The sequence below is a fragment of the Linepithema humile genome, chromosome 2 (genome assembly GCF_040581485.1).
Source record: "Linepithema humile isolate Giens D197 chromosome 2, Lhum_UNIL_v1.0, whole genome shotgun sequence".
NCBI lineage: Eukaryota > Metazoa > Arthropoda > Insecta > Hymenoptera > Formicidae > Linepithema > Linepithema humile.
In genome coordinates this window covers 9601455-9615343 of record NC_090129.1, presented here as the reverse complement: position 1 = coordinate 9615343, position 13889 = coordinate 9601455, and the positions used below count along the sequence as shown (strand labels likewise).

The window sequence follows — 13889 nt, the reverse complement described above, 5'->3', positions numbered from 1 at the left end:
AGATATAACTGTCGCAGTTATACTATTACACAAGTCTTACCTTTCGTCACACATCATTGAATACTTCTCATATATTAACTTTTATAAAACTATAATGATACATATTATTTGTCAAGAATATTCAAAGAATACGTACATATTGCAAGGCATACGCCACGTTTTTTGTCTTTTTTTTACTTTTTAGTAGAAATCGGTTTTTGTATTAAGTTTATAATATAAACAATTATGTAAAGTTCGATATTAGCACAGCACAGTTTTCCTTTCTATTAATTTCTGTGATTTTTATATAATTTTGTAAAGTTAAGATTTTTCGATACTCAATCGAAATGATAATGAAAGATATTGACATTCGCATACTTTTCTCCGAATTTCCAAATAGCAAGGTAAGGATAATTTTCCATTAAATAAATCGAGAGTCGCATCAAGCTATTAAAGATTGCGCGGAAAAACGGGGACCACCAAGCGTCAGGTCGCATTAAATTTTTCAACACGAAACATTGCAAGTTGAACAAATACCAGCTGTAAAACGGCATGGTCGAGGTATCTGAAAATATAATATTATATATTATTCATCATATGTAAATAACATATTCTACCTTGATATACATATATTTTATTATACTAATTGTTTCTGTCAAATTTTTTAAATAAAATCATGTAATACTTTTTGCGTTTCGATCACAAGAAATCTTTTACGTAGTTAAAAAGTTATATACATTTTTCCAAATTCAAAAAGTTACCTATTTTGAGCGAGTGATTATTGTTACGCGCAGTTGAAGCAGCCAGATGATACGTGTATGCGGTGAACGCTATTGGTTCGATATTAAAATTGATGGGCCAGAGGCTCTGCAGTAACACGTTGCCCATCTCATCGAAATGTTCGTTCTTGTCCGCCAGAGAAGGCAGGAACACGTCTTCCAACAATCTTTGGCAAAGAGCGTGAGTTTCTTCAACCGTTCCCGTACAGAGATTAAATCTGAAAGATCAATTATTCATGAATCACATAAACATATAAATTGAACTATGTTTAATGAAAAACTGAAACATTTCTCTAAAATATAAATGATCAAAAATGTCTCGGAAGATATTAAATATTTTTGTGTACTATCGCAGCTTGTAATTTATAAATTTTATTATTTGTAATTTTATGGATCGTTATTATTTTATATCGTGAGCATTGAGCTTCCGGCAAGCAAAGTTGCAGCTCAAGGTTTCGACAATTTTTACGATTACTTTATTATGGCGCGTGAGACGTGAAAATACAAACTTGTCATCCATCCCAAGCATGCTTCCAATGACCCTCCAGAGATGTACTACACCTTCCATTTCCTCATAAGTGACCTTTAGCCCGAGATGGTCTCCGCTCACCATAGTAAAGCCAATAAATCCGAATTGAGCGAGTGCCATATCTAATTGCGTTGGTTTATGAACACCAGCTTCGGTGCTTCTTTTGAAAGCAACACAATGTTTTCTCCGCACGATCTTCAAGGATTCCAAGAATCTACAATAAGTCACAACAACTGTATTAACATTGAAAAGATAGAAGGAAAAGGTAATTTAGAGATATTCATAGATTTCGTCAATTTATCGCGCTAATTTTATAAAGATATAATTTTACAATCTCTATACCTGATAATAAAATAACTTGAATATTTTTGCTTCTCTCTGTGTTTCTTGCATCTAGTAACGTTGTTCTTTTCATTCATTCATATTTTATATACTTACTTGTTGGGTTTGTCGTAGGGATCTTTTTCGTGCCACACAAATGTGTGAAGAATCGTCGATGCATACCTGCGATATGCCAGACAAGGGATACCGCTATTTTTGGTGAACATAACTACATCCAATATAGTCCTAATAGCCAGAAGGGATACAAGGCCGCAAAGTTTCGCGATCATCATGGAGAATACATTATTGTAGAAGGCTTGCTGCCCGAGCCGGAATTTTCTCTCATCGTAGAATGACGGCAACTCCGGTTTTACCAATTCGAAACTCATTGGTGTCTCAGCGCCTTCCTTGAGAATGACGCGAAACCGTTCCTCCGTCACATCTAGAAATTTACTTGATTTACTTAATTACACTTTCTATTCAAATATTAAGTGAAAATTATTCCACTTTGAATTTTTTCACTTATATACTGAAAAAAATTGTAGTGTTTTTAACGTATAAACATATGTTTATACATTTATATATGTTATGTCAGTTATATATATATTTTTTTGAATTTAATTGTATTTTTTACATGAGCATATAAATTATACACGTTTAAAATTTTTTAAAGAATTAAAATCATATTTCCCCAGATGTCAAATTAGTTTAACCAATATTTTTATTGTTAACTCTATATTTGATCGAAGCAATAGCTTGAAAGAAATTATTATTGAAATTGTGCTTTGTGTAACATAATCAAGAATTTTTTCAGAGTCACGCTTAACAGAACAAGAGAACGCGTGTAATGACGTCGTGCGGGCGATCGTACGAGTTGATTGTACCTGTTTCGCATGTAGAAATGTCGAAATTAAAGTTAACATCTGTGCATCTAAACGTGAACAGAATTCGAGAACTTGAGTTTCATGAATTTTAACAGTTTGACATAATACATGTCCTATGCATAAATATGTATGACGAGACGCGATGCTTGTCACAGAGCAATTGAAAATAGTGCAAGTAAAAAAAAATTGTAAGTTTGCAGTCTCAATTGTACTGTACATTAACAATAAATAATTTATATGAGTATATAATTTATACAGTAATAATAAAACAATACTCGATAATTTATTCGTATTAACTTTTAGTTAAAGCATTAACTTTAATTGAAAGGTATTTTATTTATTTTTTTCAGGTATTTTATTTACTTTTTTTAGCAGACCTAATTAAATTAAAGTATCAAAATTAATGAGTCAAATAATCTGTAAAGCATTGAAAAATTAATCAATTAACTAATTAATTTTAATTTGACTTTTTTCACATTATTCACGCTTGATATTTAGACATTCGCAATTTCTTTTTATGTTATATAAACCGATTGCAGCACATAGTGCAGCAAGAAATAGTAGATGTCGAGGCCGTGCCACATTCTATGCACACTTTTATTTAACCATTGCGCTTCTCTCATGAATATCGAATGAAAATGAAAGGAATCTTTTCTAGCTTATTTTTCACCACTATGTTTCACTCGTTCAATATGTTCAAGTAGTCTTTAAATACAATTTTTTCTTCAATTCTGATATCTTCACGCCAAATCAAAGAAGTGTAATTTTTATTATTTACTATTTAGATAAATATATTCAATACTTTTCGGGAATGATTTGATATTCTTACAAAACTGTTCATCTTAAAATAAAATTTTTGATGCAAATTTAACGTATAATTCCAGAATGTTATATAATATGCCATATTTATGTCATATAGAAATAGAGTTTTCTATTTCACAAGATTCTTGTGCAAATTGCTGATTGCCTTGAAGCATTCTGACTATAAGATATTTATATTTCTTATAGTTTGTGCCGACTTTTTAATTTTAGAATACTTAATTTATAATTATCTTTTTCCATATTTCAAAAAATATATATTTAAAAAAAATGTTTTAGACAAAATATTGCACCTATAATATTAAGCAATATTTGAAGAATTTATTTTAATTTAATTTTGGATAGCATTGTTAAGATTACACAAAAATCACTTTTAAATTTTAAAATGGATACTTTCAGTGATTTATTACACATCTTTATAGTCGACATTCAGTCCATTGTTTTAAAAATAGAGAACTTAATACTTTTCATTAAAAATGTAAAATATTAACTTTTTAATAACACTATCTTAATATTTTTATACGTATGCCCGTATAGAACTTGATATTCCTGCAACGTTAGGCCAACGTTCTAAATGTTCACAGAAAGTAATGTTAGAAAGTCAACGTTTTATGTATTATTTAAAATAACTGACCTTCCAAAGTAGCATCACTCGATAATTTTTCAATCATCTTGACTACTTTATCTCGAGCACTTCATCGGAGCACTGCCTTGTGATTGAAATTTGATCTTAACAAAAAGACAATAGAATTATGCACTGATTAATTGTCAGCATAATATTTAAAAGATCAGCAGAATTATATATCTGAATGATAAAACTATCAATATATAGAGTACTTGGGATGTGATTGAAGCGTGAAGAATACGTAGACAAAAAGTGACACGACGCGTACTCTTTGTAAGTACCAAACGTACTACCGCTCAAGAACTGTTCCAAGGCCGGAGAGTCAGCTTTGCAGTCATACAGAGAAAGGAATCCCTTCCACTTTTCTTCATTCTTACATTCCCAAAACACAACTGAACAATTTCCATTAAAAGTTGCATGCTCATGCTCTACACGCTGTACGAGTACACGCTGCATGATTTCAAATGCATCATATCTTCTCTCCACAAACTTTTCAAATAGTCGTCACCAGGATCTCATTTCAAAATTGCACTTTCACATTAAAATTCGTATTATCATAAATTATAAAATCAAGAAATTCGATTTGAGAGTGAAAGTTCTGAGAGCTACGACTGAAAGTTTTTATTTGTAGCACGAATGTGAGAAGCGGTATAGAAGAGGCGGCCTCGAGATCATCATCGCTCTCCCGCCTTCTTTCGTTCGTTTACTTTAGCACATTCATCGCAACGCGACGTGTTAATGAAACACTATTTATATAAAGCCTGTCGAAAATCATGTTGAAATTTTCGAATGCAATAGGTAAGAACAACGCGTGATACTGCCTCGCTTTCACGTCTGAAGAAATGAAAGATTCTAATTCCACATGGATGTAAGAACTACGCGGATGCACTCGTTAATGTCGCGATTATTATTGTTGCTTTCGATTTCCGCAAGGAAATGATCAACAAACTTTTTGCACTCATCACCATGTATGCACTACGAATTATGATTTGTCCAAATCATTCTTCGCTAGTAAAGCGTCGTGTCATTGTGATAAATAAGTTTAACACTAGCAGATGGTCAACAGAACTGACTTCGAACACTGCTTGGAAATAGACAGTGCGACCAGCGCCGTCATTGCACGGCTCGTTTGGCATAAACGGAAAGAGAAAGTCCTCCCTCTTTCACTCTTCTCGAGTGGAATTTTATTATGTATCACGATAGGAAGCGCCGAACATGGGTCCATCGTGAGAAATGTAACAGTGAAAGTAGTCACCACGAACAGAGTTATTTGAACAGAGATATTATGGATTTTTTTAATATTATTATTTATAAATATAATATAAAAATATAGAGAACATTAAAGAGACCGTTTGCTTTTCTTTGATCGGCAAAACACTTTTCAATGATATTAAATAAGTTACGCAAGTTAACGATAACCTAATTGACATACTAATTGAAAAAATTTCTTCCACTTATATCTTATCTCAAATATAAATAATTTACTACTTGGAATTATGATTGCATGTCAATAACAATTGTGTAAGAATTATAATAAATTTCAATAAAGTTTTATTTTATGTCAGCAATCAAGTAATTGCAACGAAATATTTTTTATCTCCGTAAAAAATGTCTCTTATAGATTGAAAAACATGTTTATCGAGCGTCACGCGTACATCGAGCATAAAATTAAAGTTAGTGAAAACTTAACTGATAGTGTTTTAATTATTTAGCTTACAATTAAACGGACAACGAAACGCGAAGATGCAAATAGCTATAATACTAGACAGACTTTGGAAAAACCATGTATTATAGAATAATAATAGATTACAATGTTTTCATATGGTAATAATGATATAATAAACCGTAATATACCTGACAATAATAATAAGAATCTAAAATAACACAAATACTGAATACACATTATTAATAATAATGAGAGGTTGGGGCGGCGTCGAGGAAGTTTTGGCAGAGGAACGGGCCAAGCCGCTATCGAATTAAAACAGAAATGCCGTAAATGATGCTGTAAAACGAAATTCTCATCGGCACTCGAATACGCTGCTTTTCGAAGCCTAAAAGAAGCGCTTAAAATCACGCTGTTTCAGTATCGTTATTAAAGATCCGCATTCCAAGAGATACACAAATTTTATTCGTGTCAATAAACTTATAAATAAACGTCCGCCAATACACTAAGCGCCATTGTGTATTGGAACAAAGCAAAAAAAAAAAAAACAAAAAAAAACAAAAAACAAAAAAGAATAAAATAAAATAAAAATGAAAAACAATATACTCGTTGTATACTTATTCGTAGATAAATAACAGCATTAGAATTGCGAAATCAGAAATCATTTCTATTATACAACATACGTAGGAATAAATTTTACTTTTTGCTGCTTTGTTTAAAATATCTTTCCTTCATCAACAATCGAAAACAGCTTCGCTTTTTTTGCGAGCGATCTGCATTTCAACAAAGTCTAATGTATCAATTGATCATGTGGATCAAAGTTTATCATATCTTATTAACACGCGTCGCACAGCTTCATGAATCTGCGATTATAATTCCCCTTTTATAATTTTCTATTAAAATATAAAATCCGCGCAAAAACACACCCCCGTTTTGCTACAACGTAACTTAACATCATTTAATAATCATTGCTTATTTTGGCGCTTAGTGTACTAAATATAACAATATCTATATCATAAGAAGGGACTCAGGGCGCAAAATAATGTCGCTAATTACACAGCCTTATTCCTACACCGTTCCTGGGAGAATTCAGCTATTCGCAAAATCGTAATTTTTAAAAGTAACAGAGGTATTTTTACATCACATTTTATGCGGCGTTTTATTCTTTTCATTTCTTTCTCTCTCTCTCCCTTTTTTCTTTCTCTCTCTCTCTCTCTCTCTCTCTCTCTCTCGTTTACAATTGCACGCGTTAGTCTTTCTGCGGATTGGTCCTTTCCGTGTGATTGTACATAAACAAGTAACTACTCGCGAGCTGAGATCTTAACGTTATTAACGAAGCACCTCGAATACACTGAACAAACACGGCTAATGTCCGGAAATAAAACTCGAGAGGAGGCGATTCTCTGGTTCAGACGATTCACAAGTACATTTTAAAATATCGAAGCATGCGACACGAGGATCACGATAAATGTGCGGTTCGTAAATTTAAATAGTTGCAAAGAGTCTCGCTGCAGTAATTCGAATCGCGTCTCTTAAGACCATTAGCCTGAAGGATACGCCCAGAATATTCGAAGAACGGTGAAATCGTTGAAGAGAAAATATCTCCTGTAAAAATGTCGTTTCTAAACATATGCATATACACGTTCTTAGCTTAACTTGTAGATGACACTCTCCTCCGGCTATTGTTACATTTCACTTTAGTGAGAACTAGTTTTTATAATAAAAACGCAGCAATTGCTTTTTTTTTCCCCCCTCCTTTAAAACAACAATTAGAAAAATATATCCGATTATAATCTTTCTTTTTTTGTTATCAGAATTTAAAGATGCATATAAAACGAGCTCACAAGCGAGTCTTACAAACGAGTTGACACATCTGTATAATAACGAAAAATGAATAGAGCCACAGCGTTCAATCGAACGATTTCGCAATTGTTTACGTTATAACACCCTGTTTCGTTTGTAAAAAAATAATACTCAGCTTCTGAGGATAATTTCATAATTCCTGAACAGTCCTCTCAGCCGAAGATTTTCGCACATTGTGAAGTATAAAAATATGTTCTTAACGAAGCCGATCTAAGACAGCCAATCATTATTATTATTACACACGAGTCGTAGCACTAGTTGCGCGATTAAAACCGACTCTTTCCAACTATTTCAATTTAAAAGTGGCAGCTTTATCCATCGCCCCCGTCATGGCAGCGATTGAGTGAGAATTGTTAGAATACAACAACAGCGTATCGTCTACATCGGAGGCCAAACACTATTTTTCGCCGCTTAGAAGACCGTTTGCTAAGCATTTTAGAAATACCGGCGACTACTTAACGCATTAAACATTAGGTTTTTGCTAAAACTATTTCCGCTTTTTGTTCAGCTTGCCGGGGACAAGATCGCGGATGCGCGGTGCGTTTCGACGTCGCTTAACGCATTAAATAGGAAAATAATGTGCACGACTAATCAGTCGCGACTAATCTTGTAGGCGACTAATCATAATTGGGCGATTATGAGCGCGCGATAATTGACCGATTTAGTCTCAATCGGACTGTACGGTGATGCGCGAACCTCTCTTCTTAGGCTGATTAAACTAGCAGAGTATCCAAACCGCGGAGCGCATTTCCACGGTTCGGTCACTACGTTGTGTGGCCCTGTTACGTTTTCTCGACTACGAGAAATTACGGCGAGTACGTGATGGCAGATTCGTCCCCTAGAAATCGCGTAATTGGCATTGAGTATTTGACGCGTCGAGGACAATCGCTCGAACTGAGACGCGAGTGATGAGTAAACATTGAAGGAACTGAAATGCAATCGACAGATTTAGACGGTGATTTTGTACGGACGCGCGTCAGTGAGTCATCGTCCAAATTCTCTTCAATTATAATTCGTTCAATAAGATATCCAAGTGTGAATATTAATTAATAAGGAGAAAATAATAAGAAATCATACTTTCTCGCGCGAGATATATATATCTCTAAATATATAATATGTATAAGTGTAAAGTAATATACAAATTTTACTACTTGATACTTTACGAGAGCAATGATAAGAGTAAAGAACGACTCGCTGACTGTACGTTCCGAGAGGAGTGACTTCGCCGGCGCGCGGCGAACTTTCGACGCGGAACTCCTCCGATTGCTTTGTTAGAAGATAAGTACGAGGATGAGCGGCTAACACATTCTAGAATGAAATGCATCTTCCTTCGTTAATCCTACGGCAACACTCGTTCTGCGATAATTACACATTACGCCGACTTAAAACCTACCAACTCTTCTTAATGATAGACTATCGACAATACCGCTGTATACTTAACGAAGCTGGGTAAAACATTCGTTCACGCATATCAGTTACAAGAGCGAATCCCGCGATCTCGCCGATTCGATCGACTATCACATAGTCCACCGATCGCAAAGATGATTTCGCGATGCATCGGATGTTTCATCGACGCATTATATTCGCTGATTTATGAGAGATAATTTTCCCACGTTTGCATCGTTTAAAAATCTTCAAAAACACACCGGCAGTTTAAATAACAGAATAAATGTCGCCCGACCGTCGCGCTTCGGTGTACTTACCCAGCTTTCGCACTTGGACAAATCCACTTGGCGAATTCTCAATTCGTTTTCGTGCGTTCAGCGTAGGGACGATAAGGCAACGTCCCGGGATCTCTCTCGTACACTTAAAAGTATTTTAATATCACTTTCTGTTCATTCGATCTCCTCCGTTGCGAGATTTTAAAAGCAGGGATTATTGGATAGACGGATCCCGATTAGCGTACGTGATCTTATACTCTCAAGTGATCGCATTCGTCGCTAGAGCGGGTACATTAAAATATCAAGTCATGTAAATTTGTCTTTTTAGCCATACTTTTTAGCTGAATACCCATTAAATTAAATTTACATACATATATCCACTTTATGCATATATTTATATGCTTAATGTGAAAATATATATACACCAGGTCACACAAATGCCTTGACACCCGTGCAACTTCATATGTCAAGGCATTTGTGTGACCTGGTGTACATAGACTTTACAGAAAGATAAGTATCTTCTCTTAAATAAAATAATAATAATTTATTAAATATTTAAATTCTGATTTTTAAACAAATATATATATATATATATATATATATATATAGAATGGATATATATAGTTTTTTTATAGAAGAGAAAACTTATTTCTCCATAAAATCTACGATAAAAAAAATTGGACTTGCCACTTCATTGCCAAATCCAGATAAATAAACGTTTAATCAATTCTGCAACAATAGTTCGATATTCCGGAATTTTCGGAATAATTCAACAGATCCAGAGACGTTATGAAAATTATACTCGATACTTTGAACTGAAAGCAGCATTGAAATAAAATCTATGTTTTAAATACGGTTGTTAAAAAATTGATTAATTAAACTGTACATTAATGCAAGTTGCACCCAGCTGCGATCGTAAATAAATTTACAGACATTTCCATAGTCGACGACAGCTGATAAATACTGTCTCTGTCGATCTTATAGTATTCTTACGCTAGTATGACAACACATGTAATGTTTGCAACAATTACATAATGCTAATTAATCCGCAACGACCTGCTTTGTTTAAGCATGAAGTTTATCATAATCATTCATAAACTACTGTTTCTTTAATAACAAAAAAAAAAAAAGAAAAGAAAAATGCGCTGAAGAATTGTTGTTTTGCAAATTATCAAGGGGCAAACTATCGACTATCGAAATGTCTTTAGCAGATGATAGTGTCTTTCAGATATCGACTATCAGAGAATTCAATTACGCGTGATATCCGACCGCCGGAGTTTCCCCAAAAAAAGGAAGACGCGTGGATTCGGAAGAATTCGAAGTGTTTCGTAAGGACAATGCGCCTTTGATCGTCAAAGACGATTTTTTCCTTCTCCTTTGCGGTGTTTTCCGTCTCCCCGTGACTTTTTTTTCTATTGAATAAATGTTTCTACCTATTTACATTGAAGCTCTCGATCGTGTGACGACGCAGCTGCGTAGACCAGGCTATCACGAGAGTACGGGACCGACCTCGGTCGCGTCTTTGCAGTCTTGAATAGATATCTGAGCGATCTCGCTCACAATCTCCTCCTGAGCCTCCTTCTTCAGTATCGTGTATCCTTGCTGAACTTGCTCCTCGTTCTCGCACGTCGTTCTGCCGTTAGCCGTCTTCGTTGTTTGACCGTTCGCCTTCTTTTTGCCGGCCGTCTCTTCGCCGGACGCGCCCGGATTAATTTTAAACACGCTCTTGATGATGTTCATCGTCGGCTGCGATCGCTTCGGGCTCTCCGACGCGACAGAATTATGCTTATCACTTATATTAGTTAACGCCTTTCGTGCTCGCGCGAGCTTGTTAGGGTTCTTCTGACCAGTCGGTTGTTCCGCAATTGTCACTTCCGTCTTCGTCTCCGACGAAAGCTTCTCCGTCTTCGTCGAATTCTCTTCGCACGACGGCGTGTTATCGACGGTGCGAGCGGACTCCGAACTATCGACATCTTTCTTCTCCGTCGATGTTTCCGTATAATCAGCTACAAACTCATCGTTCTTTTTAAGATCTTCGTCTAAATCTGTCACCGGAACAGTCTTCGGCTCTTCTGCTTTCTCCGCGGGAGTTTTATTGTTCTCTACATGATTAGTCATATCTCGCCGCTCCGTCGGTGTTTCTCTTTGAAGAACTCTAATAGACTGCTCGTCCTTCGTTTGGCAATTCGTGCAAGAAATGTGCGTCGGTGAGTTCGCTTGCCGCTTGGTAACGTTGTTTTTCTGAACGACGCCCATGTGCGGCCTGGGCGCTCTGTGTGCGTTGTTTTGTACGTTGAAGCCAGGCTGCTCGTATGGCGGTTGCACATGATTCATGTGCATTGGCGGCTGTTGTTGCTGCGGCTGCATCCTGCGGATATCAACATGCATCGCACTGTCCATATGCGGCTGTTGCTGCGGCTGCTGTTGTTGATAAGAGTACGGTGGGAAAGACTTGATTGGATTCGACGGGTTAATCATCGGAGTGGTTGTATTCACAACCGGTCCATGTGGCAGATTCGAATTCGGATGCATATATTTAGTATTCACGTATTGCGGCCATGTCTGTCTGTCGTAAAACTGATGGTGCCTAATAGCACTCTGTATGATTAGATTGTCTTTGTTGCGATCGAGTAACGTATCGAGCGTGACTTGACGAACATTGCCGTGATATTGCTGCGGTATGGCATTCCCGGATATAAAGATCGGTTCGTTGTTAGGGACAACCGGGCTACGAGACTGACGTCCGTAGCCGTCATAATGCATATTTTCGCCGCTAATAGTTCCATATGCAATGGTCGAATGATATTGTGGCGGTTGCGGCGTGTATTCTTGTTGTTGTTGCTGCTGTTCCAGATACTGAGGGTATTGAGACATGGAGGGTTGAGCATCGATCCAGGTTTCCTGCTGAGGCGGGCGTTGCTCGCTGTCGCGTATGGCTAATACGGCGTTCCAGACTTCCTTCAGTTCGCCCGTAATATCTCGATCTTTTAGAACCGCATAACGACGAGTGAAGATTACGCCTGCATTCATCGCTTCTATGAAGTCTAGTAGTAACTCGATAAAGCTCATACGCTTCTGTAGAAAAATAATAATATACGTACGATAAATATCGTATTATGCATATTTGTTTCAAGAGTTAACAACAGGAAATCATTTCAATAAAAATTATTTAAATCAAGGGCATCTTACTCACCTTTGGATCCTGAGCATTCTTCCCATTCATTCGTAAAACTTCTGGATTGGCCATTACGGCAAACACAATGGCTTCTGTCTTTGTGCGAGGTGGTGGCACTCTCATACCTCCGTAGAGTGGCACAGGCAGTGAAGGTCTGCGAGGCATTGCAATTTTGTCCCAAGACAGTACATTTACATAACATGGAGCTGCAGTGCCCTGCATTAATCAAAGATTGATATTTATATAATACCCAAGTCATTTCAATTCTTGCATGTTATATAAATGATTGTTACTATAACAATGTTGTCGTTACTACAATTTAATTACCTGTATAAAATCCTGTATACACATATGCGGCTGCGGTGGGTTCTTGAAAAGTCGCGCACCATTGCGCTTCATTCTGGGCACACTGCCTTCTGTCATTTTACAGCTAAAAAATAATTAGTTCAAAATAAGAATCCTGTGCATCTGAGTTTCTATCTATGTTATCAAAACATGCAATTTTCTTCACACAATTGTCTTTTAGTATTAGTGCTATTTCTGATAAACAAAAGAACAACAATTGGTTGTTTTATCAAAGTCATTTTTCATGCAGATACGATTTATGTAAGCCAAAATGTTAGTCTCTAACGAAATGTAAGGCATCCAAAGGTGAACGTTCTCAAAATTATTTTCAAGGTGATGCAGTCTATGCATGTACAGTCCCTACCATCAAAGATTCCGAATTTCGAAAATTTCGGTTTTACAATCCTCGCGATATTGCGAGACGCTCAAGGAACGAGAATTATCAGTTAAAAACACTTTGCGACCAATATGGCGCGACGAGTGGCCGAATCGCACGTCATGACAGATACGCTCATGGATTTCGTAGTGCCATAAGCGCTACTAGATGCTCACGAACAGGCTGATAAACAATTATATAACGCGACGCGAAAGAGGAGGATTATTTCACGAGCGTTTCCGACCAATTGAGGTCGTTCGTACGGCCAAGGCTACGCGCACTGTCAACATAACCTCAATTGTTGCGGAGCTCGCATTTCCAAGCTCCACTTCGAATGTGTTTCGGAGGGCGAATCGTGTTATGTTTTCGAAACCGTGAGGCTTGACAAAAGGATCTTTCATGGGAACTCACCCCGTAGTGGTGTTCTGCTCGTGAAAGCACTTAAACAACCGTAAATCCAATACAACACATTATCAGGCAGATTGGAGAAGATCCATCTCTCCTTTTGTTTATTATCTTCCCGGAAGATGCGCGGCTCTGCACGATCAACACAGTGCGCCCTCGCCGCGGCTGTGTCGTGAAACTTCGGTTACGTCACTACATAAAGCGCTTGCGCGCCGGAAATGACGTTTTGAGAATTAAGATATATTCAGATAAATGGACCAATCAAATTCCTTATTCATGTGCTCATATGCCTATGCAAGTTTGTCTGAATATACTTTTAGTTCACAAATTCTGGAGCGTACTTCGCGTCAACTTGGCGCAGCTTCCACTTTGAAATTATTAATTGTTTATCGAATTGTTTTATCGAGGTGAGCTATAATTGATTATTCATAACAAGATTATTTAATGCAAGCAGCTATTAATATC

The 13889-nt window shown here is 36.5% G+C and overlaps 2 protein-coding genes across 6 annotated transcripts; both read right to left on the bottom strand.

The window, feature by feature from the left end:
- Nucleotides 1-74: 74 nt before the first annotated feature.
- Nucleotides 75-9307, bottom strand: LOC105680018 (uncharacterized). 5 transcript variants are annotated; one of them, XM_067349072.1, is made up of 6 exons: nt 9166-9307; nt 3946-4040; nt 1726-2050; nt 1268-1501; nt 741-976; nt 75-544 (listed from the first exon to the last, which is right to left on the bottom strand). In XM_067349072.1, exons 2-6 carry the CDS (start codon nt 3980-3982, stop codon nt 318-320), a joined length of 1059 nt encoding a protein of 352 aa, XP_067205173.1. In that variant the 5' UTR covers nt 3983-4040; nt 9166-9307; the 3' UTR covers nt 75-317. The 5 variants fall into 5 exon arrangements, with proteins under 5 accessions (XP_067205173.1, XP_012235846.1, XP_067205172.1 ...); XM_012380423.2 differs by lacking the exon at nt 9166-9307 and adding an exon at nt 4149-5555; XM_067349071.1 differs by lacking the exon at nt 9166-9307 and adding an exon at nt 4205-5555.
- Nucleotides 5705-13583, bottom strand: LOC105680020 (probable basic-leucine zipper transcription factor Q). The gene is made up of 4 exons (XM_012380427.2): nt 13431-13583; nt 12626-12728; nt 12317-12514; nt 5705-12198 (listed from the first exon to the last, which is right to left on the bottom strand). The coding sequence occupies exons 2-4, from the start codon at nt 12719-12721 to the stop codon at nt 10612-10614; spliced, it is 1881 nt and encodes a 626-aa protein (XP_012235850.1). The 5' UTR covers nt 12722-12728; nt 13431-13583; the 3' UTR covers nt 5705-10611.
- Between the last annotated feature and the right edge of the window lie 306 nt (nt 13584-13889).

Coding starts and splice junctions, on each gene's coding strand:
- LOC105680018 (XM_067349072.1), bottom strand. CDS start 3,982: ATGATTGAAAAATTATCGAGTGATGCTACTTTGGAAG. Junction 1,502..1,725: donor CCCTACGACAAACCCAACAA/GTAAGTATATAA, acceptor GACTTATTGTAG/ATTCTTGGAATCCTTGAAGA. Junction 545..740: donor TAATCACTCGCTCAAAATAG/GTAACTTTTTGA, acceptor TTATATTTTCAG/ATACCTCGACCATGCCGTTT.
- LOC105680020 (XM_012380427.2), bottom strand. CDS start 12,721: ATGACAGAAGGCAGTGTGCCCAGAATGAAGCGCAATGGTGCGCGACTT. Junction 12,515..12,625: donor GTATACAGGATTTTATACAG/GTAATTAAATTG, acceptor TGATTAATGCAG/GGCACTGCAGCTCCATGTTA. Junction 12,199..12,316: donor AGAATGCTCAGGATCCAAAG/GTGAGTAAGATG, acceptor ATTTTTCTACAG/AAGCGTATGAGCTTTATCGA.